This window comes from Pleurotus ostreatus (genome assembly GCF_014466165.1).
Source record: "Pleurotus ostreatus strain PC9 chromosome Unknown scaffold_7, whole genome shotgun sequence".
Classification (NCBI taxonomy): domain Eukaryota; kingdom Fungi; phylum Basidiomycota; class Agaricomycetes; order Agaricales; family Pleurotaceae; genus Pleurotus; species Pleurotus ostreatus.
Genome location: NW_023503162.1, coordinates 1558122 through 1581265, shown reverse-complemented (window position 1 = coordinate 1581265; position 23144 = coordinate 1558122). Strand labels below are relative to the sequence as shown.

Below are 23144 nucleotides of genomic sequence, written 5' to 3'. Positions count from 1 at the left end.
CTATTCGCAATACGATCTATACCACCAATAATGACGACAGTGTAGCTTGAGCTTGAACAACCTATCGTTCCCCGTCAGCACTGCCACCAGACATGAATGAACAGTAACACACCTCCAAAGCTTGCTGTACCTCTAGTCGCCGTCTAGCAGCCTCTAGCCAATCTTGTAGGAGTAATTTAGCTGTCCCTTTAAGTTGGTTCAGCTCCCGCGCGGCGCCGTCTAGGTTCTTTTCGTTCAAATGGTATTCGGCTCTCGACAAGACGCTTAGTACATCGTCTCCTTCGACGAGGCCTTGCCGTTTGAACCTGAAGCTCGACAAAAAGTGGGAAGCAAGATGAGAAAGCAGGCCAGCATTTTCGTCGGGTACCAGCGCAACGCTTGATACTTTCGGGGCGACGGATGTTGTGAACCATGAAGCGAGGTCCGCAAGGGGTTCAACGCCAACATCTGGAACATCCGAAGCGTCCAACTTCTCGAGCACGGTGGTAACAACGGGGTCCTCACGAGCGGCTGCAACATGACGAAGCGCGCGAAGTTCGTCCCGGAACGGCCTGCGCACTGGTCCATCTACAGTGTGGTTTAGAGCACGGAATGCCGACCACAGGGCATGTATCCGAATGTTGTCGTCTAGGTGAGCGGTGTTATCGAGAGCGATGCGTTCAAGGCGCTTGAGATTCGCGGCGAGTTCATCAAGCTTCGCCAAGCGACCGCCTCGTTCTTCTTCCACACGTACTTTGATTTCGCGGATCCATCGTCGCTGAAGCTCGATTCCCTGAGCAATGACCTCTTGCTTCAAACTTGAGATGGTGTGAGCCACTAAGACGGAATGACGCGGGAATAATTACACACCGTTCGTTGATAATCTCCGTCTGTGTGGCAAGTTCCTGCTCGAGCTTCTCCCGGTATATTTGGGCGAATCTCATCTGCTCCTCATCATAGAACTTCCTGAAGGTTTCTTCCTGACCGTCCAATTTGTCCTGTGCCTCCATTTCGAGTTCCATCATCTTCAAGGAGTACTCCCGCGTCTGTTCGTCCATCTTTTGCTCAAGCTGGACTCGCTCCTCCTCCTTCACCTTCTCAATGCGATCAACGAGTGACGTTAGGTCTGACTTGGCCGACTCAAGGACATCCTTTGCATGGGAGGCAGCAGAAGGATTTGATTTGAGGTACGAAGCCAGGTCGTCAATGGTTGTAGCGAGGTGGACAATGATGGGTTCGGATGCCGAGAGCTCTGAGACTACAGGAGCTACGAGGGGAAGGGCAGGCAAAACTGGTGGCTCTGCTTTCGGTGCTGGTGGAGGTTTGGGAGGAGCAGGGCGTTTGTAGCCTGGAGGAGGTTCGAAACCGACGGGTAATGGAGCAGTGTAGACGTCTCTATCATTCGAGGTTTCGTCTTCGTTATGGCGCGGAGGTACTGAGTCAGGTGGGGAACCGGCAGGTTGTTCGGGAGTGGTCGTGGCCTCTGGCAAAGAGTCGATGGGCTTACCAGACAGCGCTGCCTCGGCTTGACGAATCAAGTTCAATAGCTCGTCATTCACCTGCTGAGATTGATGTTGTGCAATGGCTGTAGCTTTGTCGAAGAGTTTCCCCTCGCCAGCTTTCACAGAGGTCTTCAGATCCGCCGCTACATCGTGCACGCGCGTCTTGGCATCCTGCGCCTTTTTCTCGAGGTTCTGCACGACGTCGATGACCTTCTCGGAAGTAACGTGAACCTTCTTCTCCGCCGCTTGTCTGGTGGCCTCTACAGACTGCTTGACCTTTTCCTCCCCTCCGCTCGGTTTCCCCTCCACCTTCTCCACAATAAACCTCTGGGCCGAGGTTGCTGTCTCCCTCCCAGTGTCAATGACCTTTTGCACCGTGAGCTTGTCCCAATGATGTGTTTCGGCATATTCCAGGAAGGGTTGGCCGAGAGGAACGTGGTCGGAAAAGAAATCGTAGTATTGTTGGTTCTTGAAGGAAACGAACGTGCTGCCAACATAGAATGTGCCCGTCAACGTCGCGGTGTACCAGAAAATCCTTGAAACGACACCGCGTTTCTTCTTCGGAGTTGAGGGCGAGGCCTCCGTCGCTAGCCGCTACAAGATCAAGTGCTGGTCAGTATTCGTTCGGGTTATGCAGTCGGCTGGCTACTCACCCGGCGAGTGGCCCCCACAAGACCACGAGCAGTCGACGACGCGACACGCCTAGAGGGCAATGCACGATACATTCAAGCCCTGCGATAAATGTAAGTGGTCAAGTCAAGTGCACGAAATGCAGTCGCCCAGTCATGCACAGATGTCCCGGCTTCTGCCGGCCGCTTACCTTACCTTGCAATCACTTCAAATTTGAAGTCGAAAGCTTACCGCTTGAGAAAATGCGTCAAGAAAGGACGCAGTACAGCAATATATACCTACAGTAAATAAATAGTATCTGTGAGCGAGTATCAAGTATGTATATGTCTTGAAATCAAAGCTGGGTGTAACTTATACTATGTCCTCACAAAAATCTATATTGTTCTCCATCCGGAATGCTGAATTCAGGCTCTACGAAAGGAATCAAAGACTTCGCTGCAACGAACATTGATAACAAATACAACAGGTTTTCACCCAAGGACAGCAATGTTAGAGACAAAGTCAGGCTGGCCGCTGGCCTCTCTCTTCAGCTTGACATTAGTGAGCGTACTAGTAAAACTATTATTCAATGTGTGCTGCTACAGAAATACAAAGTGTGCTAGAGATACAGGTGTGGATATTCAACGTCTGGAAGAGGCATACATCGCTTCGGCTTCGGCGAGAGGAACGAAAACCAAGGGCGGGCATACCATCCTTCTCACTTCTGAGCCCTGTGGAATTGTGGACGATCTACGCTGGAGCTTGTGTTTGGCATCGTCGGGTCGGCTAGGTATCTGGTTCCAAGGAGTTTGCCAGGCGCTCAGAGGTTTGCGAGGGGCAGCCAAGGATGAATCATGCATGGGACCTCCTGTAGCAAACGAGGAGTCTCGAAAGGGGTCGGTCTTTCTAGGATCTGTTAGAGACCACGTAGAGTTTGGTGGGGGTGGAGAGACGGATCGCGCGGGTTCAAAACGTAGAGGACGCCGCTGACTCTGACGACCATCTGGAGCGGTTCCAGTGACGAGACTGTCTATAGGATGAACGAGAGACATTATTGCGGCGGTGACAAGTCGTTTTGTGAATGGAGCCTTTGGGAGTTTGCGCCGGGGGGAGGCGAGTCTAGGGGAGGTTTCATGCGAAGATGGCTGGTAATCCGAGTCGACTTCATGGCGTCTCTGTCGCTGCCTCTTTCTACGACTCCGAGCCTCTTCCGACTTCGATGTTTGCGGAGCTGCTGTATGGTCTTCACTGCTCAAAATGACCCTGTTTCTAAGCCCGTTGCGCTTGGGTCGTCTCATCGCTTTCCTCAGAAAAGCATCCACAGTTATTGGGGAGGAGCGTTCAACGTCGGACTCTGCTTCCTGATGATCTTCACTACTCAAGACTACCCTGTTTCTGAGTCCATCATACTTCCTGGGTCGTCTCATGGCTCGTGTTGAGGAAGTGTACATGGGGGATCCGGGTGGGGAGTCTCCGCCGTCGTTTCGAAGGCATGCAATCGGTGGTATCAAGTTTGTGTCTTCTCCGGATGGCAACTGGTCCTCGCCTTGCATTTTACGAGGTATCCATGCCGGCGGTGGATGACTAGTTACTGGCTGCGAAACATGTTCCTAAACGATGGTTCAAACGCATATAGTTGGATCTACTCACCAATAAAGGCTTCGATCTTGTCGCAGGGCGCGATGATGGCACATTGGTTTCGCGTTCGGTCACCACCGATGGAGATTCATAATATCCCAGGCAAGGGTCGATGGCCCGTCGTAGACGTTTACGTTTTCGAGACATCTAATGAGCAGAATCGCATCAGCGGGACCATGTACGCTTGCTAGACACGAACGATGAGCTCCTCGAGACAAACGTTCTCAATTTCAGACATGGTGGTAAAAACATACTGAGTTTTGGTCCTTATCTTCCGGGCGCCTAAGCGCATACGGCCGCCTCACTCTAACACCTTCTACCACGAACAATGGCATTGTACCCGTATATCAGGGCGGGACAGTCATCTCGACACATCAGCCATACAGAGTTCGATATCTTAAAGGCTTCACATAAGTGAGTACTAAATAGACTGCGACTAATTGAACACACTCACCCGGCTGCCTAGATTCTTACGCGACGACGAAAACAGCAAGGGTTTACAGTGGAACGAACAGCTGGCAGCCAAGTACTATGATAACCTCTATAGGGAGTTTGCCGTCTGCGATTTGAAACACTACAAGACTGGAAATGTGCGTCTATATGCTATAGAACCACAAATAACTAACGAGCATACAGTTTGCATTACGATGGAGAACAGAGAGTGAGGTGCTATCAGGAGCTGGCGAAACATCATGCGGGAACACTCGTTGTGAACACCACGCCGCCCCCGAGGGTTCCGGCCCTCGCCTGACAACCCTCGAGCTACCGTTTGCATACGAGGAGCACGGGGAAGTCAGGTCTGCGCTGGTGAAAGTGGTTCTATGCCCCAAGTGCTGCAAGAAGCTGTTGTGGAAGCGTCAGAAGGAAAAGGAGAAGCAGGAGGCGGAGGGCCCGAGTTCAAAGTCAGAGGCAGGGAGAGGAGATGCAGATCATGAACGGAAGCGAAGAAGAGAAGAAGAGGGCGTCGAAGACCGCCGCAGTCGTCAAGGCGAGAAGGGTCTGTCGGAACGTAAGAAAGTTCGGCGAGAGTCGCGTCCATGACTTCCTCAAATGCACACGCCCCAAGGTTGTCTACCCCCGGATTGGATTACCTGTGTCACTACATTCTCGACGTCCTATTGAACGGCATTCCTACACGTAAAACACCGTTGGCTACAGGCATGCATGGTGATGTAGGGAAGTTGTGATATTGTTTCGCTACGTGGGGTAACGACGCTTCCAACACGCCCATATCGCATATCGATGGTCGCGTCATTTGTTTAGCCGGGGGATGGGAGTAGTGTCGTGTTGAGGAGAACGTGCTAGTTATTCGCGATGGAGAATCTGCGATTTTGATTTTGGTGCGGAGAGCAGTCACTAGTCATGGAGAAGAAACGCCCTAGTCTGGCGGGCGGGTGGCGGGTGCATCGCAAATCCCACCGATCAGAAGCGTTCAGGGGCCTTGACGATTCCCGACTTCCTTGCAGCCCTACTCCCACACGGACATATATAAACGAAGCAACCACGGAATATCATGACTCCTTTTCGCCCTCTCCCCCTTCAATCAGGATTCAGGATCGAGCATCCACGGCGAGCATCGCACGCGCCCTGTCTTCACGAACATCCTGCACAGGCACGAACACGCGCTTTGCCTAGGCTCCGGGTAGAATTCTGATCTAGTTCGCATTTCTGGATTGATTGGTTTGTGTCAAACAAACAGCTCAAGGAACACATGTGCACCGCGTCTTGTCTTGCAACCCGCCTTTACAGGATACGTCGTTCTGAGCTCTGAATATGCAGCCATCCAAGTCGCTGCCGTTGTTGCCGACAGAACGCGCCGAAGAAGGGGCTGAACACACGCGCAGGTGTACGAAAGAAGGAGGCTCTTGTGCGAAGGCACATGCATCACTGGATCATGGGAGCAGGCGTTCTTCGTCGGTCAAAAATACCCACAGAAGTCCGGATGGTGGTCCCTCGAAAGCCCGCGTTGTGGAGGATCCTGCCATGTCACCCACCAGGTGCGTTATACCGCCTCCCTCCTGCACGCCGCTCGCTGAGTGCTCTCCTTCCACCAGGAAATCGTCGTCATCCAAGACCGTGTTTCGGCGACTCACCACAAAGCTACGCCTCCCACTGTCCAGCGCACTCCCCAAGCCACCCCCACATACATCTAGCTACGCCGCCCAAGGCGGCAGAGAGGCTGCCTTGCGAGCGCGAGGTTTGCTACCGCCTCTTCAGCCTAATCCGGACCTCAGTACTCAGGAACAGGAACAAGATCTTCGCTACAGCGTCGTCGTTCCTTTGCAGGATGTTGATAGCGATATTGATATTACGGCGGCAAAGAAGATCAAGCAGGAGTGGGAGGCTCGTAATCAAGCCCTGAGTAACCCTGAGGAGGAGGCCATGCTCGTTCGGACCCGACTGCAATCCTTCAAATTTGGTGGGAGTGCCGTGTCTCTTGGAGTGCCTGAGGAAGTCGTAATTAGTGTCACCAACGATGCCGATCATCTGTCAGATCAACTTGCGCCACCGACTCCCCCTGAAGCCCCTGCTATTGAAGTATCGACATGCAACGCCGATGATGGTCCTCCTACTACACCCACACCTCCGAATACCCGATCACGACTCGGTCGACCTCCCGCCCTCGACCTCAGTCAAGCGAGGAGGCGATCACTATCGAAGCCTCGCCCTAGCCCAACTGGCCCATTGCCCCCTCTGCCAGCCGATGCAGAGGTTGTCTACTCCCCAAGGTGCATACCTCTCCCGGCATCTCAGCCGACTACCCCAAACACACCGTCGTCCGCTATCAACCGCTCTCTCCCACCCCCCGCATCTTCACCCCCGGCTCAGCCGACTCTCTCGAAAGATAATGCCGCAACCCCGCTATCGCCGCGATCCTACCCAACTTCTCAGTCGCCCAAGCTGAAACCAGACGAAATGCATTCCAATTTAGAGACGCACTCGCAAGGCGACACTACCTCCTCTATTGATTCGTCTATGGCATCCTCTCACCAACATGCTTTCAAAGTCAAGGCAATCGAACACGGCATCCCCGCTATCCTTGAGAGCCTTGTCGAGGAGAAGATGAACTCGGCAAAATTACAACCTGCGTTCGAGATTGAGGATCGTGTTGAGCAGCAGCATGCCTCGCCCGCTGATGTTCTCGTGATTCCCCAACGGAGCAAAGATACGCGTCGAAAGTCGTTTGGGCTCTTTCGACGGGATAATAGCGATGCTGTCAGCGTGAAATCCGCCGCATCCTCACAATCCAAGAAAAACGGCGTCTTCAACCTTCGGCGGTCTATATTTGGCCCACTTTCCCGAAAATCCGTAGACAAGCAACGTCTGGGAAATGCATTTGATGCGTCCCATTTACCTCCATCCCCAACGCTTCCTTTGTCATTCACCGATCAGGCCAAGAGTACAAATGTGTCGACTCTCCCACACAGTCAGAGTTCACCCGCCTTAGCAAAAGCTCGGGCTCTTCCATTGTCGAACAAAAGGGGCACGGCGATGCCCTCACCCCCGCAGTCACCTCGTCAAGCCGTCAGTCCCAAGATGCACATAGCAGGGGTAGTATACAGATTGAAACCTCATGGCATCGAAGACGAAGAGAGTCGTCGGCTTTGCGAGTTGGCGTTTATCAATTAAGATTCCTGTCTCACATAAAATTGACACTTTCTTTTATCTATCCAATGCATTTCATCCGCACCCTCGTTCTGTGGTTCTTTTCTCCCTCGATCGACTTCGATTTGATTATGATTACTGGTACATTATATTATCTACTTCTACCTCATCTCTTATCCTAACGTCACCTATAAGATATGGTCGTCCTGGAAGTATTTCGACGAAAGCTGCATACCACGCCCCCAAGCGGCCAATTCGATGTGCAATTTAGTCTGCCTCGTGCACGGCAACAGGTTCCTTTCGCCACATTCTAATAAACTTTAGGTTATAGTTATATACATACCTCAGACTCCTGGGCCACCAACTGTCTCTTTCTTTTCCTCTACAACTTCGATGGCCGACAACACAAATCATCTGAGCGCGAATGACTCAGCTCGCATCGGGGAACTCAAAGCCGAAGGGAATGCCTTCTACTTGCAGAAGAATCTGGAGGCCGCTGCGAATAAATACTCAAAGGCTCTGGAAATAGACGACAAAAACGCCGTTATTTACTGCAATCGTGCCGCGTGTCGACTTGGGCAATCAAGGTATACTGTTTCGACTCTTCGATGGGCTGAGGTGATTTGGAATTTATTCAATCGCCACTAGGTTCGTTGATGCCTGCGATGATGCTAGAAAGGTGAGTTGGTGAAGAAACGCGAAGCCCTGGCCAAGTTGACGCGTCTAGAGGCCGTGAAATTGGATCCCCAGTATATCAAGGCTCACGCACGACTAGCCACTGCACTAGATGTAAGCGTATATCCTTTTCAATTAACAACGTGACTCATTTGATATCGTAGGCCCTAGACGAGCCCGCCGATAGCAGCATTCACTGGGAGCGTGCTGTCAACTTGATGCCCAATGAAAATCTCAGTGCAACTGAAGTCAAACAACGCGCAGCTTATGTTCAGAGCTTGGAAGCGGCTCGGCGCAAAAAAGTACAGGTTCTAGTTGACGGAAAATCACTCATCAATCTCAAAAAAGAACAAACCGAACATCTTCCATGGGAGCTTGCCACTGCTATGATCCCAGAATTACGGGAAGCGCAGAATCCTAACAGCAGTGTGAGTCACTTTATACGTCTCGGTCGTTGTTAGTTCCTTTCTCGTGTATTGACCCTATTCTTGGATAGGCATGGGTCATTTCCGCCGCCTACGAGGTAACGCTTCACTTTCACGGTCCCCTAAAAATATTTATCTTCCTACTTGGATGATAACCTTAGGACTTTCGTGAAGGCATCAAGAACATGAAGCTATTGCGTCCTGTGAAGACGGGAGGCACCGAAGCGTCGGAAGCGACTATGTTCTTCGGGCATTTCGGTGTACGCCGTCACATGCACTGTTCGTATTGTCTGCATAGCTGATCAGTCATTTCCTTTGATGTTAGGTACTTACATCCCTTTCGAATGGCCTCCTAAGGGACAGGCGGATATTTCACATGAATGACGATAAATTCTTAGATTATTACAATCAGCAAGGTATGTTTACGACGTGCATCAGCTCCCCGTCGAGTCTTGAGGTATCCGAATAGTAATGTTTGAGGCGCAGAATAGTCAAGCCTGGATGTCAGAAACACCAGTGGAAATTCTTCGGCTGGCACGAGAGCGCTTGGCCTCTGAGGGCTGGGATAAGGTCCGCCCTGCTCTTTCTGTTAGCGTGCGGTGAGTCGTGTCACTGCTTCCATTCACTTCCCCTGACAGGAAGCATCTGAGCCAGGGGTCGCTTCCTGCGAGGGTTCATACAAGCCGGTTTGACAAAACGTCCAGACATAGCCCTTCAGTTCATCGGGCACGCCATTGAAATAATCGAACTTTGCAAAAAAGAATGGCCTGACGTACCAGGTTCTGATCGAGGCGCGATTTTTCAGACCGCCTTCCTCCTCGGGCTCCGGGCTGAATGGCTGGAACAGTATTTTTCCGTAAGCAAGGAACATTGTTCCTTGCTTAGTTTTGGTTCTACTTTCTGCCTCGGACAGGCATACAATGGAGTGAATGGACAATTCACTCTGGAGACGCTTGAGAAGGAGGCTGATAAACTGATTACTGACTTGAACGCTGTCTTCCCGCATCAACTTCCGCAGAATGTCGATCCTGGCTTCATTCTCTCATTCTACTCATATCCGATGGGTCATGCTTACGCGTGAGTTCCATGCTCTTCTCCGTCTTCCTATTATTTACTACGTCACACCAACACCTCTCCATGGAAAGCGCAAAAGCCTTTTGTCGCTCGAAGATGGCGAAGAGGGCCAATCAAAGAAATGATTACCAGGAGTGGCGCAAATATACTCAAGAAGCTGGAGCGTTGTACCTTCAAGCTGCTCAACGCTATATGAAAGACGACGAGAATCATTTGTGTGAGCTATTGCCCTCGAGTGAAATTTTGTACGGTGATAGAAACCTGATTATCTCTCGTTAGGGTTTATGAAGTGCTCGTTGGATTGCACACTGTCGTTGGGCCAACCACTTTCCATGGCGCTACCCCTCATGTGCATGATTCGTGAGGCCTATCCAAAGATGCAGCGCATCTGGGGGGACTCTGCGTCGGCTATGCAAGGCAGGGACGAAGCAATCAAGTCGGTTTTCAGAACTGAAGACAGGCTCAAGGAGTTACTAGACCAGGGCATCGTGTCTCTGAGTGACCCGTTTGATAGTCCTCTCTTGTAGCCAATGTGAAGTAGTAGGTCCAACTTTATCTTGCACTGTTATTGCACGCAGCTCCGTTGATAGTTCCTGGTCACCCAGAGAGCGAAGGGGGGAGGGAGCGGAGGTATTTCTAAGGCCACGACTCGACGCGCAAGTTCAAAGTGGGCAGCGCTTCAATAACAACTTCCTTCTTTGGCCATTACCTGAATGGTCGTGTGGAGCCTGCATTTTACTTAGAACATATTCGACTTCGCCTCGTGGCCATGGTTCGGATTCCCTTCTCGACGTCCATAATATCTATACGATAAGCCACACAATTTGTATCAAATCATCCGATCAGAATACCTCGCGAGCCAGTGATCTCGAATATCTCTGATCAAGAACTTGAAACACGCGTAGCCGAGCTGAAGGCACAAGACAATGCTCTGTACCTTCAGAAGAAACCCGAGGCAGCTGCGAACAAATACACGCAAGCTCTGCAGCTTGACGACCAGAATGCGATTCTCTATTGTGATCGCGCAGCATGTCGACTGGCTCAGTCAAGGTATGTTGTCATGATGTTTCATTGCTGCCTTTTTTACTTCTGTTGAAATTGTCGACGCCTTGGAAGACGCGAAAAAGGTGGGTTCTAGGTTTCGAAATCATTTCGTCAGGATTGACGCGACCTTGGCCGTACAGTTCATGCAAGGGTGGCCACAGCAATGGATGTAAGCGCGAACCTGCGTCACTTCTCAGATCATTTGATCAAGGGGTCTTGCTAATGCCAGCGTAGGCTATGGGTTTTCCAGGTGTTGCCAGTTGGGAACACGCGATGACGCCAAGCGAAAACCTTAGCCCGACAGAAGCGAAGCAACGCCAATCCTACGTCGACAACTTGGAGGCCTCCAAGCTCGTGGAGAAAAAGAGGGTATGTTCGCGCACGCCGTTACTATGCGCAAGGACGAAGCGCAAGAACTCCCGGTGGAACTGGCCACCAACATCCTTTCCCAGTTGCGGGCCGTGAACAACCCTTACAGTAGTGTAAGTCGAGGGGGCCACAAGTGCACGCCGCTCGCTAATATGGTCTTTCAATTGGGCAGGCGGGTTATCTACGCTACATACGAGGTTAGAACTACCAACTCTCAACCCTCTATTCGATTCTCACTGGCTTGATTAGAGGTTTCACAAGGGTATGGAAATATTGAAGAACTTGCAAAGCGTACCCCCAACTCGTCAAAAACCTACCTCGTTGAAGGGAAAACAGGTGTAAGTATGCTCTAAAGTGGAACAGTATAGCTTTTCCATTAGTGAGTTGGGACACTGTCCGCCCCGCTCTCTCTGTCGGTGTGTGGTGAGTTTGCGGTCCCATTGTATGGTATTATTAAACTTGAATGAACCTCTTCAGGACTCGCTTCCTGCAAGGGTTCTTACACGGCGGATTCCACGGCCGTCCGGATGTAGCTACAGAGTATGTAGGCCACGCCATTGAGATCATCAAGTTAGGCAGAAAGGTGTGGTCAAATGTACCAGACTCAGAGAAGGGCGCAGTGTTTCGGGAGACCTTTCTCATGGGACTTAGGGCCGAGTGACTGGACCAGTAATAATAAGTATCTGAAGGTGAGTGCTTGAGACCTCAGATGCTTAAAAAGCCAATGTTGGCTACTTCAACTACCGTCAGGCGCAGGCCCTGAACACCAGCGAATGTCCTTTAGCGACTTTAGACAAGATGCCGACAGTTCAATAACCGATATAAAAGAGTCGTGGCCCCGCTTTCCCGACGGTGGCAATGATCCTGAGTTTATCTACTCGTTCCATTATTACCCACTGGGTACTGCTTATGCGTAAGTTTGTATCTGATTCCGCCTTGCTTTGTTTCAAAGCTGATTTTAAGAAGCGTTACAGGCTACTGCCTTTTACAGCTAGCTAATCCGGGCTGATATGGCTAGTTTCGTGAAGTACGTTCGGGTTTCTGGCACCTTCTACCTTGAAGCTTCGGACCAGTACCCGCACGACGAGGAATATTCTGGATGTAAGCATTCCAATCAAGAACTTCAATCCAGAGCTGACGATCGACGGCAGGGTATTTGAAGTGTGCCTCAGCTAACATGATGGAGATACGAAGCCCTCTGAGCCTCGTTCTCCCAATCGTGCAGAACAGAAAGTGCGTGAGAACTATCCAAAAATGCAGCTCGTCTGGGCAAACTCCATGACGATGAAGGGGGGGGAGGGACAAGCGAATTGCGGAGCTCTTGAAGACGGAAAAGAAGCTCAAGGAGCTGGCAAAGAAAAATGTCGTCTCTATGAATGACACGTTCAACGAGTCTCTTTGGTAGCTTTCCCCATACCTTGCTCTTGTGTTCGTACTTGATAAACAGCTTCTTGGGTTATAAATCGCTGCTCGTGCCGGTGTTGCACGCCAGATGCTATTTCTCCTGAATGCCATGTGCCCGTCGCCCGCAAAAGGTTCTTGATTACATTTAGCCTAACCGTGCTTCTCGACACAAGAATCCTCCGTGAGCCATCAAACCGTTGCTACGCCGAGGAACACAGGTCCCCAAGGCATCGTTGTTGCAATTGTGAAGCTGGAAGTAAGTTGAAGAACAAGGCTGATAATCGTGGGAACCTCAGCTCCAGGTTACCAACTTAACTTTCCTCTGTTGTTCCTTTGTTTTGCTCTACGCCTCACTGCAGTGCCACGGATGGATGCCTGCTAGCTCGATGCGGATTGTCTTCGGAAACAAGGGACTCGAAACATCAATATAAATCCTCAAGCTGGTTACCCGACGATGTTTTGTCCCATGCTTCCCAGGCAATTGTTGATGATTCAAGCACTATAAGCTGGTGGCTCAACGTTACATGCCTCGTATCCTCCCCCTCAAGAGTTGTCTCAAAAACGGCCGACGAAAGTCTCTGGATAGACGCGTCCGCTTTAAATCCAGCCCTTCGGTTCATCTATTCGGCCTACAATCTGCAACTCGAGGTCCAGTGCCGATCAACTCTGGCATTAGTTTGGATCCATGTTCGTATTCGCCGTTCGGTATATTGAGCCGATCTGATTCTATCCGTAATCTGCAGCAGCCAGAATGAATAGCCCGTTTATCAGCGGCAACTACCTCTTGCCGACACCGACGGCTTGCTACCCAACTATACCTGTAACTCAGACGACGATGGGATGCACACCAGCAACTATGCTATCTCCTTTACCATGGCCGATCAACCAACACCAGACCTGGTCAGGCCCTGGGGGGACCCATACGTTCGTTCCACAAGGACCTTCGATTCCGATGGGGTCGCCTTATCCACACCAGCTTCAAAGCTTTCAGAACGGGCCTGGATGCACACCCTGGCCCCATACACATCAGTTGTCTACTCCGTATGCTCCTCCACCTCAAGCAATGGCGTCCTGGACCCCCGCACCACAGGCTGTTCCTTCGTTTGCTCCCCCGGCGCAGGCGATTACGACGTTCACTCCCGGAACGTTCACAACAACCCTGCCTCCTCAAGGTGTCGCAACCTTTGTTTCGGCCCCTCAAGCTGTTTCTACGTTCACTCCAGCTCCTCCGGCCCCTCAAGCTTTCTTTGTCCCCTCACAGCAAGCTCAAGTGATCACAAGTTCTCCTGGACCGGTGTTGACATGTCCTCCGTCTGCACTCGTGGGATGCTCGTCAGTCGGACTTGTTGAACCTCAGCTACATAGCAGCCTCTCCAGTACTTTCCAGTTCATTCAATGGGACATGCTTTGCGACCCCTCCGACGCAAAGTACAAACCCTGTATGGCGAGCGCACTTGGCACGAACAACCTCCCAATGGACGACCCAGCCGTCTCCCCATCGCACGCATACCAGAAATTCGTCCTCCGTATACCACATCTGGACCATATGGTTACACTCTGGGGCGGCATTCCCGTTAAACCTTCCTCTTGCAACTCACACATCACTGTCAGGGACGTTCTGACATCAATACATCAATACATGTACACGAAGATTAGCGAGGACGACGAGATGTACATAGAGGGGCGCGTCCCAGGGAAGCTGGAACAAGGATTCAACAGGCGAATGCAGGTCTCACAGAATGCGGCTAGCTTTGAGCATCAAAGGGGATATGTAAGGATTGATGCAATGGGAGAGTGGACGAAGTTCTTGGGTCTGAGACCTGCGAACATGGGTATGAGCCCGTGTGGTGGCCAGGGCAGATATTACCTTGACATAGAATCGGGTTGCTGAAGACTTTCTACTTTCTACCTTATTTTACGACGGACAACGGACACGACATATCATGACCCATTCTACTTGTACAACTGTATAGCACAATGTAATAGATGACCAAATCTTATCTTATCGGTCAGAGTAACGTGCACCCCCATTTCGTCTTGTTTTGGCATTGCAGCTTCTTTCCCTTAACCAGCCTTAACCGTGTCGCGCTCGGACGCCCAACATGTCCAGTGCGCCCAATGCTCCGCCCTTGGCTGAACGGACGGACATACACAAGTCTTGTAAATCACTGGAAACATTACTGAATATCCTGAACGACTACTGTGAAGCGGCCGGGGCAGTAGTTACCTTGCAGAAGAAACTGGCGAAGGCTCTACGCGACGCTGCGGGGGTGAAGGTCACAGGTACAATACCAGGTAGTGCAGAACATTCTCCCTTCCCTCATGTGGGCAATTAAAGATGATTGTGTTGCCGGCAGGAAACGCGCTGAACTCAAGTGCAACCATCTTCGAAGTCTTGTCCGAGATTGACTCTAAATTCGCCAAGTTTGCGGACAAGGAGTACGACAACATCAGCTCGGAGGTGAAGAAATGGTTCAAGAAACTCGCCGTACGCAAAACTGTCCTATCACTTTCCCCGTGCAACTCATGTACAAGGTCTAATGACAGAAAGAAGAGAAGGCCCACGACGACTGGATAGCCAATTCAAATGCCAGGATAAAGCAAGCAGGTGCGCTTACCCTGGCAAGTTGTCTCGCCCTCTGAATATTGTCAAGGGATGTTGTACGAGAAAAAGTCGAAGCGCAGTACGCGAGATGCTGAAGACGAGCACGCACGATATATCAACCTTCTCAGCACTCTCGGACCAGAGATCTCGCAGGAGAAATAGTAAGCCCGGATTTATCTCGTTCCTAAACACTTGTATCCAAGCTTCACAGCAACCATATCCTCCAGGTGACCCAGCGCCACACATTGACTACATATAACGTCGCGGCGTGTTTATCTCGGATTGCGGATGCGGAGTGGTTGAGAGTTTGCGAGGGAATCCGACGTATATCACCCACAATAGGTCCTCTGGGTGAATGGCGATCGTATTGCGAGGGCGGGTGGAATGGGCCCACTTCCCTCGAGCTGCCCGACGTTGCGCCTCCTCAGTCTGACAACCCTGGGCCTACCAACGACGAACCGGCGCAGTCATATTCCAACCCTAGCCCGGATGTGGCCCGCATTGAAAACTCTCGCTCCCCAAATTCTGAGCCCTCCCCCGTCTTTCTCTCCGGTAATGAGAGAGGGCGGGATCAGCCGCCTCTTATTCATGAAACGACACGATCAGAAGCTACGGGGACCATGAGATCGAACTATGCTTCTACCACATCGTCTGTTCCTCCTTCATCCTTTGAACCCCCGCGCCCTCTCACGGACCCAAATACTGGTTCCGTTCGCTCACTTTCTGATTTCCCCGCACCGCCGACACATTTTCCTATCCCGCCCAGAAGACCGTCACTAACTCGACCTCCCGTTGACATGCCCCGCGCGCCGGCTACCCAAGTGCTTGAGGATCCACCACATACTCCCTCTCTAACACCATCTAACGTCAGTTTCCCAACCATGCCTCGACTAACAGAATCCCCCCTTCCTGACGAGAGTTTGCAAGATGGGGGTACATTGAGTGATGGCGCGCCTACGGCGGGTGACTCTAGGCGCAGCACTGGTTCGGTTCCCCGTGAACAACAACCAGTACAACATCCTCCCACGCCTGCGCCTCTGACCGCCGATGTCTCTGAGCCATCTCCCAAACAGCCTCATAGACAATATGTTGGTGATAACAAGTTCTCTGAGCCTACACCAGCAACGCTAGATCGAAGGCCACCAAGTCCAAGGCTTTCGAGGGACGATGATCGAGTTCAAGAGAGAAAACAAGAGACGAACTATACTCCAGCCCCCGATACATCTCGTGTCCGGGCGCTGGATAGAACGGATACGGGGACCAGCAGTATTGTAGCGACCATGAAAAATCGCATTTCGAGCGGGGTAAGTCCTGACTGTTGGTCCTTCGCAAGCCTTAGTCTGACAAGCCTCCCCGTGTAGTCTGGGAGGAGTACTTCCCCACCGCCCAAGGATATACCGCGTCTCCCCCTCAGCGTTGCTAACCTAGCCTCAAGATACCAACCTACCGACAGTCCTTCTTCACCTATTACTGCCTCGCCATCTATCTCGAGAAGGATATCGTCACCACCGCTTGACACCGTTGCCCAAGCGCGACTCGCAGAATCAGCTTTCTCCAGCCCTCCCACTCCCAATGTCAGAGCGCTGAGCAACTCTCCCGGGGATAACGCGCGCAATACCCAACGAATGAGCGAGACCACGCAGATGGCGCTGGCGGAGAAGGAGCGGCAGTTGCAGATGCGTGAACGAGAAATCGAAATGAAGGCGAAGGAGCTGGAGCGGGATCGCGCCAGATTGCTGGCTGAACCCGCTTCAAATTACTCGCGCAATGGTCAGGGAGAGCCCAGTAGCCCTGGAAGGGGTTATAGGGAGAGGAACAAGTCCTTTGAGACGCGTACTGACGAAGCCTCTAATGCTCGACCTCGTTACTCGTACAGCACTACCCACCTTGTCCCTCCGTCTGGGCCGTATTCAACATCATCGTCGCATTCCCAACGAAGCTCTGGTACCTCTTCCCAGCCTCCTTCTCCGCAACACTTGCAAGGACCGTCTGACCATGCTCCTTATTGCGGATGCGATAAATGCTCTGTTGCTAAATACAAGATGTCCCCGAAGAATCCTTCGCCAGCGGATCTCAGGCCCCCGGAGAAACCTATACTGCTCCGTCCAGAAAAACCCAAAGGGTGGATGCGTCGGTTAAGCATGCCGGTGGGGAACCCCTTCTCTCTTGATCACAAACGCAATAATAGCGCGACTGTTGGGAACTTTTCTCTGGATGGGAAGAAGAATGCGAGCTCGACGGCGTTGCGGGGGATCCAGGAAGACGGTAGGATGGGCCTTCGGTACGATGCTGGGGGAGGTATAAGTAACCGGAGTGTAACGAGTTTTACTCTTGGGCAACGCTAATTTATTCGGATGTCTGTTTACTATCTAGGTGCTTCCACCCTATTTTTTCCATCCGTTATGTATTGAGGTAGTGGATTTCTTGTAATATTATTCTCTAATTTGTTGTGATACCCCTATCACTCCGTTGGTCTAAACTAGAGCCATCAACCAGCCTAACCCGTCTCTTCACTGCAGAAAACGAAACCGAAGCTGTAGTGCACTGCAGGTACGCTCTACAACGCCTCTCAAAATACATAAATACAAGACAGTATCATTATGTGTGTCTTGGAGAGTCAGGGCACAATAGGGCCACCGTGACAATCAACATGTACAAACAGCCGTTGTTTTCTCAGTGGCTCCGAATGTACCAAGGTCGGTTGTCCTGATTCCGCCCTTGTCGTTGATCACTCTCCGACAATCTCTGGCGCGCCTCCTCCTCATCGGCCTCAGCGACGACCCCGCATGAATCACTTCCCCGAAAATGCCGTCGCCGGTCCCTCAACAGCCCGAACCCCGCCTCGTTCACTAGAAGCCCCCATCACCTCATCAACTCAATCCCCACAAGCGCTACATCCACTTGTTTTCTTGCCCCCTCCAGGTCGGTTGCCCACTTCTCTGCTACGCTTCCTGAGTGGCCTGGCTGACATGCGGGGACGCTTGTCGAAATTTATATAGCGCCAATACCGCCAACCTTCTCACATTTACGATGCACCCAGGATTTGCTGGGTCGATTTCAACTACATTCCGCTTACGACAAATACGTCCGCGCATTCGCCGCACCTCACGACACGGCCTCGGATGCGCTGAATTCTGCCCCGGGAGGCGCGTTGGATAAGGGTAAAGGGAGGGAACGTGATCCACTCGCCACAACCCCCGCAACGGGCGCAACTCCAGGCCCAGATGCCCACGACGGAGACGACGACGATGCAGGAGCTGGCAAAGGGGACAAGAAGAAGAAGAATAACTATAAACATCTGATAAAAGACATTCCTGGTGCGTATGGTACGACTAGCTAACATGACATAGGCTCAACCCTCCTTCAACCAGGCAAACATTCAATGAAGAAGGATGACTATCTATCGACAATGATACAAATACCCCCAAAACAGCACATTCGCATAGCGCCCTTTGATCAGCGGACGCAGAGAGATGCGTTTACTGTGAGCTTGGAGGGTCTCAAAGGCGTACGTCAGCCGCGAGTTTTGTTGTTCCGCTTACTCATGTACCCCAGTGGAATCCTAGCGCGCTGATACAAGAGTCGGCGCAAGCCAGGGAAGATCGCAAGAAGCGGGTACGTATGCGTCTCCCTTGCACCTCAGCATTTCTCGTCTCCTTGTACAATCATTGACATCCCCATAGAAGGAGCTCAAGAGACTGGCAAAAGCACATCTTGGAGTTCCACCTGGTGCATCCTCAGTCTCCGCCCTTCCCTCTACGCCTACCATTCCATCTTCACAGCCTCAACAACAAATACCATTATCTACACCAATACCGACTAATCCTGCCACGACGCTACCCCCAGCGAAGCACTCGATACCCTCGACCACGTCTCGCCCTATCACCGCTTCATCTACGCCCCGACCCGGATCAGCCGTACCGCGCCCGGGAAGCGCACGTCCTTCGCAACAACCCCAAAGAGTAAACACTTCGACACCGGTAAGTGCAGCGCAGCCGAGCGGCGGAGTAAATGGGTTTTCGTCGGGGCAAGGGACTAATGGAAGTGGAACACAGGCGAGGGGTGTAAAGAGGGAGAGGGAAGACGTAGCCGGGACTGGAGCGCAGAATAGAAATGGGATCGGCGTTAACGGTACCGAGGGTGTCAATGGTGTTGGGGGAGGTCATGGGGTGAATGGAGGTGGACCAGGGGCAAATCCGTACATCGATTCTGGAAATCCTTCGAAAGTGATCATGGCTGCAAAAGCTGGCGCGGCAGGTGTTCGTCCTCGACCCATCAAAAGGCAGCGGATGGTTAGTCACGATACCGGGTTTCCGGCCGTCGCTTCATCCGATGGGAGTTGTGTGCTAATGCTGTTTACTCGTATTCAGGACGTCCAAGGACAGGCCATGGATGTGACCGCTGTACAACAGCAGCCCACGCCTCAAGGCGTTTAAACAGCTCACCCCCGCTTCCTCTTCTCACCCCCTTTAAAGCTTCACCCTTCAGCTCACCCCCCTCCAACCTCGCCACTGCGACCGTTGATTAAGCGGCCTCACCTATTTTGATATTCGGCATCACATCTATGCTCATGTGCCGTGAGAATAGATTTGCTTCGCTCGATGATGGGCGCGTCGGATTCTTATTTTGTCGGGCGTGCTACAGGCACAGGACAGGGTGTCATCCATGACTTTGTTCCATGGGTTATTCCACTGCTGGTCGCGCCCGGGACAATTCAGCCTCCTTTCAAGCATGTCATGCTTCCATCAGCTGCGTGCTACGCTCTACTGCATCCCTCCTACTCACCGCCCATCTAATTACCCCACTCACGACATCACCTTTCGTATTCAGTATCACATCTCGCATTACAGTATTCTCAACTGCTGATCACATCACTACACATTGTTTATGTTTTCGTTACATTGTTACAAACAAGTCATTCAGTACATTTATCTGTGTTTCCATGGTTCCGGCCTAAGGAGACGAGCCAGGACTGGGCGCAAATAGTGAACGGTTCGATTTAGTACCAAGCTTGACTTCTTCTGACCATAATAACTGATTAGGTGCATGTTCGAGTCACTCAGCTAATCACTAGCAAAATGCTCTCACAATAGAGGTATCGTATCTCAAAGATAATGGTCTCTGTTTAGACATACTCACATCTTGCTTGGGTCAGGAGCCATGTCCTAGCCCGCCTGAGAGTTGACCTCAGCTTGCCGAGGACACCTATTACTCATAAAGTATGTTTGACGTATAGCTTCCAATCTGCTCTCTATTTCCTACTATTGGCATCTGAGAGAACGTATGCGCCGTGTTCAACACGACCTCAATCCCTGGACCTGAGCGAGCCAGAGTTAATATTTAACTGCTGTCACAAGTAGTTGCGGTTTGAACAGCTAGTTGATACGTTGTATAGAGTATCTTTACATACAGCAACGCCTCAGAGTCAACTCTTCCATTACGAACGACCTCATCTCGTTGATGGAAGCCAAATATACGCCATATACGCCAAAAAGAACAGACCGCTGCCGTACATCCTGTCTTCAATGCTTTACCTTCAGGAGTCCCCTGAACCATGTGACCCAGTACGGCGCTTAAGATTGAACCGGTTCAACAATTGTGCTGCGATCTGTGGTGCAAAACATGCTGGCATGGGAAGGGACTGAAGCCAAATTTACCAACGTCCATGCACAGAGCAAGGCGAGCACATTTGGGCAGATTCAGCTGCTAGACTAGATCTGGGTTTCTCGGCTTGGGAGATGGATGACTTATCTAGACAGAGCCCGGCAGATGGCCATGAGATGGCTTATGTAGCAGCTGAGCCGAGCCAGCGACAGCACTCCCCCTCCTGGTAATTCCCACCTCCTCCCGCCCATTCACATTCCCCGAGAGCGCACGATGAACTTTTTTGGCAGGCCGACCGACGGCGACGACGGCGAGCAAGCACAACCCCTGCTCACCCAAGGCACCCGGAGAGGACGGGAGACGATGCAGCCACCCCGGAAGAACCTCCAAAGCCGCTGGAGACTCTGGAAAGCTAACCCATATTGGTGCGCCCTTTTCTTCCCCGATGCCCTCCTCGACGTAGCTGAAGGCCTGGTCGAAGGCTGATTCCAGTGGTCATCACCGTTTCAATGTGTGTAAGTGGAACTGGTTCTTATCGTCGGTCGGCAAAGTCATTGAGATTATCTGATAACGAACAGCGGGGCCTGACCATGGCTCCCCGAATCCAAGTCTATAACCATATTGCCTGCCAGGCATTCAAGAAGCTACCGGGTTCTTTGCCATTGCCGTCGCCATCGAATCTCACTGCGACTATTTTTGCTCCGGCCCAAGATGAAGATTGTCCTTCTGCCGACATTCAGCCTCGCGCTGCCCAGATCCAAGCCAGTGAGTTACTTCCCAGAATTAAGTCCATGAAAAATAGGTCTCAATGTTCTGTCAGCCATCATCACGTCGATGAGTGTGCTGAGCGCAATAACGACCGGTCTGTGGAGCCGCTTTGGCGATATTCACGGGCGGAAGATTATTCTTTGCAGCACAATTTTCGGTTTCATTGCCATGTGAGTGCACAACCATGCTCGCCTTGGACGATGATTGACTCGGATATGCGCCAGGGACATCATCGTCCTTCTAGTCACGGACACGGAGTCTTTTTTCAGCCAGTATGGCGAGCAATTCATCGTGCTAGGCCCGATCATCGATGGCTTACTTGGCGGTCTGTCTGCGTTCAACGGTGTTGTACATGCGTGAGTCATTTTGTTTACGGGCCCTTCTAGGTCTATCAGCTCAGTTCTCTTTGCAGCTACACATCCGACTGCACGCCGCATGGCTCCAGGTCGAAAATATTCTCGACTATCCAAGGTATCGTCTTCATCGGCCTGGCGTCCGGTCCTTGGGTAAGTCAACAGCTCCCCACATGTCACCGCCTATTGACCATCCATTCTGCCATGATGTAGGTTGGCAGCATCCTCCTACGCTTGCTGAAGCCCTCAGAGTCGATGACATTCATGTTCTATCTCAGTATACTCTTCCAAATCGCCATCCTCACTTTCATTCTCTTCTTACTTCCCGAGTCCCTCAAGCCGGTCGTTTCGGAAGGAACACGCACACGACCCGCTTCCACATACTCTACGTTGTCCAGGGCTAGCTCATCCTCCAAGCCCTTCCTACCTAGAGCCAAGGTCTTAGTCATCCGCTTCATGAAGACGTTTATCTCGCCGATTACGATGTTCCGACCAAAGACTATAGGCCGTGGAAGGAGGGACTGGAACCTGACATTGGTCGGACTGGCCCTGTTCCTCTATGTCCTATCCAGTGTAAGTCAATCCCGCCTACCCCGAAACGACACCTAACGCATCGTCCTGCAGGGTGTTTATCAAGTCAAGTACTTGTATGCGAAGCATATATATGTATGGACTGCGGAGCAGCTTAGCTTCTACATGTCCCTCCTGTGGATAACCAGAGCCGCCAACCTTCTCGTCGTCCTCCCCCGTGAGTTTACCCGTCCACGTTGTAAACACCATCCAAGCCCTCAATATCTATCTCCGCAGTCATCATCTCGTACTTCAAGCCTCCCACCAAGCCCCGTCTTGCAGTCTCTCCCGTGTCCCCCGGGGAAGAACCAGAAACCACGGAGCCTGAAAGAGACATCCCTGCTGAGCTCCGCTTCGACCAGAAAATTGCTGGGTATTCACTTTTCGTTGACGGGTTCTCCGATTTCTGTGTTTTCCTCGCTCCCATATCTTCTCAATCAGCTTTCATTTTCTTCTCATGCTTGACATCGTTCACGAGCGGCGGAAACCCTGCCGTACACTCGTTGGGCGCTGTATGTCTGCACGCCGCCGGACGTGGGAGTGAAGTCGGGTCGTTATTCGGAGCTTTGGCAGTGTTGTCGGCTATTGCCCATACGTTCAGCGTAAGGATCTAGATTCCTTCGCATGTTTGTTGATATGCTGAACCACCTCATTTAGCCCACGATCTACGCCGCAACCTACGGTTTGACGGTCGTCACTTTCCCTAAGGCGGTGTTCCTTCTAGCTAGCATCTTCCTTGCAATCGTGGTGACTTTACTATGGTTGATCAAGCCAGACAATGGGAGCAAGGAGGATTCGTATAGCCCTATTACCCAGGACGAGGAAGAGGCTGTTTCTTTCCATAACTAAAGCTTGACGCAGCGCGATGTTAGGAATTGAACTCGTAGTAGTAGTACTGACCCACTATGCATATCGGATT

General features: G+C 51.6%; 10 protein-coding genes across 10 annotated transcripts; 8 read left to right on the top strand and 2 right to left on the bottom strand.

Moving 5' to 3' along the window:
* Positions 1–16: 16 nt before the first annotated feature.
* On the bottom strand, positions 17–2206 carry FCJ1 (Formation of crista junctions protein 1; the record flags this gene model as incomplete). The annotated part of the gene is made up of 4 exons (XM_036779249.1): positions 17–61; positions 113–797; positions 850–2075; positions 2135–2206. 4 exons carry the CDS (start codon positions 2204–2206, stop codon positions 17–19), a joined length of 2028 nt encoding a protein of 675 aa, XP_036628638.1.
* A 525-nt stretch (positions 2207–2731) lies between these two features.
* Positions 2732–3966, bottom strand: PC9H_009750 (uncharacterized protein; the record flags this gene model as incomplete). The annotated part of the gene is made up of 3 exons (XM_036779248.1): positions 2732–3700; positions 3741–3875; positions 3928–3966. 3 exons carry the CDS (start codon positions 3964–3966, stop codon positions 2732–2734), a joined length of 1143 nt encoding a protein of 380 aa, XP_036628637.1.
* Positions 3967–4056: 90 nt separating this feature from the next.
* PC9H_009749 (uncharacterized protein) lies at positions 4057–4769 on the top strand (the record flags this gene model as incomplete). The annotated part of the gene is made up of 3 exons (XM_036779247.1): positions 4057–4142; positions 4195–4318; positions 4365–4769. 3 exons carry the CDS (start codon positions 4057–4059, stop codon positions 4767–4769), a joined length of 615 nt encoding a protein of 204 aa, XP_036628636.1.
* A 732-nt stretch (positions 4770–5501) lies between these two features.
* On the top strand, positions 5502–7358 carry PC9H_009748 (uncharacterized protein; the record flags this gene model as incomplete). The annotated part of the gene is made up of 2 exons (XM_036779246.1): positions 5502–5725; positions 5783–7358. The coding sequence occupies 2 exons, from the start codon at positions 5502–5504 to the stop codon at positions 7356–7358; spliced, it is 1800 nt and encodes a 599-aa protein (XP_036628635.1).
* Positions 7359–7727: 369 nt separating this feature from the next.
* Positions 7728–9787, top strand: PC9H_009747 (uncharacterized protein; the record flags this gene model as incomplete). The annotated part of the gene is made up of 10 exons (XM_036779245.1): positions 7728–7952; positions 8010–8123; positions 8174–8437; positions 8506–8532; positions 8596–8694; positions 8760–8850; positions 8904–9033; positions 9089–9290; positions 9348–9511; positions 9580–9787. The coding sequence occupies 10 exons, from the start codon at positions 7728–7730 to the stop codon at positions 9785–9787; spliced, it is 1524 nt and encodes a 507-aa protein (XP_036628634.1).
* Positions 9788–10537: 750 nt separating this feature from the next.
* Positions 10538–11582, top strand: PC9H_009746 (uncharacterized protein; the record flags this gene model as incomplete). The annotated part of the gene is made up of 4 exons (XM_036779244.1): positions 10538–10558; positions 10787–10921; positions 11171–11259; positions 11399–11582. 4 exons carry the CDS (start codon positions 10538–10540, stop codon positions 11580–11582), a joined length of 429 nt encoding a protein of 142 aa, XP_036628633.1.
* A 1267-nt stretch (positions 11583–12849) lies between these two features.
* On the top strand, positions 12850–14216 carry PC9H_009745 (uncharacterized protein; the record flags this gene model as incomplete). Its single annotated transcript, XM_036779243.1, has 2 exons — positions 12850–13012; positions 13069–14216. The coding sequence occupies 2 exons, from the start codon at positions 12850–12852 to the stop codon at positions 14214–14216; spliced, it is 1311 nt and encodes a 436-aa protein (XP_036628632.1).
* A 211-nt stretch (positions 14217–14427) lies between these two features.
* Positions 14428–17275, top strand: PC9H_009744 (uncharacterized protein; the record flags this gene model as incomplete). Its single annotated transcript, XM_036779242.1, has 6 exons — positions 14428–14620; positions 14683–14813; positions 14873–14933; positions 14980–15091; positions 15142–16234; positions 16292–17275. The coding sequence occupies 6 exons, from the start codon at positions 14428–14430 to the stop codon at positions 17273–17275; spliced, it is 2574 nt and encodes an 857-aa protein (XP_036628631.1).
* A 441-nt stretch (positions 17276–17716) lies between these two features.
* Positions 17717–19366, top strand: PC9H_009743 (uncharacterized protein; the record flags this gene model as incomplete). The annotated part of the gene is made up of 5 exons (XM_036779241.1): positions 17717–17852; positions 17930–18247; positions 18302–18438; positions 18486–18545; positions 18614–19366. The coding sequence occupies 5 exons, from the start codon at positions 17717–17719 to the stop codon at positions 19364–19366; spliced, it is 1404 nt and encodes a 467-aa protein (XP_036628630.1).
* Positions 19367–20807: 1441 nt separating this feature from the next.
* On the top strand, positions 20808–23074 carry PC9H_009742 (uncharacterized protein; the record flags this gene model as incomplete). The annotated part of the gene is made up of 10 exons (XM_036779240.1): positions 20808–20959; positions 21016–21049; positions 21113–21299; positions 21355–21472; positions 21527–21658; positions 21715–21808; positions 21869–22228; positions 22280–22403; positions 22463–22827; positions 22883–23074. 10 exons carry the CDS (start codon positions 20808–20810, stop codon positions 23072–23074), a joined length of 1758 nt encoding a protein of 585 aa, XP_036628629.1.
* Positions 23075–23144: the final 70 nt, after the last annotated feature.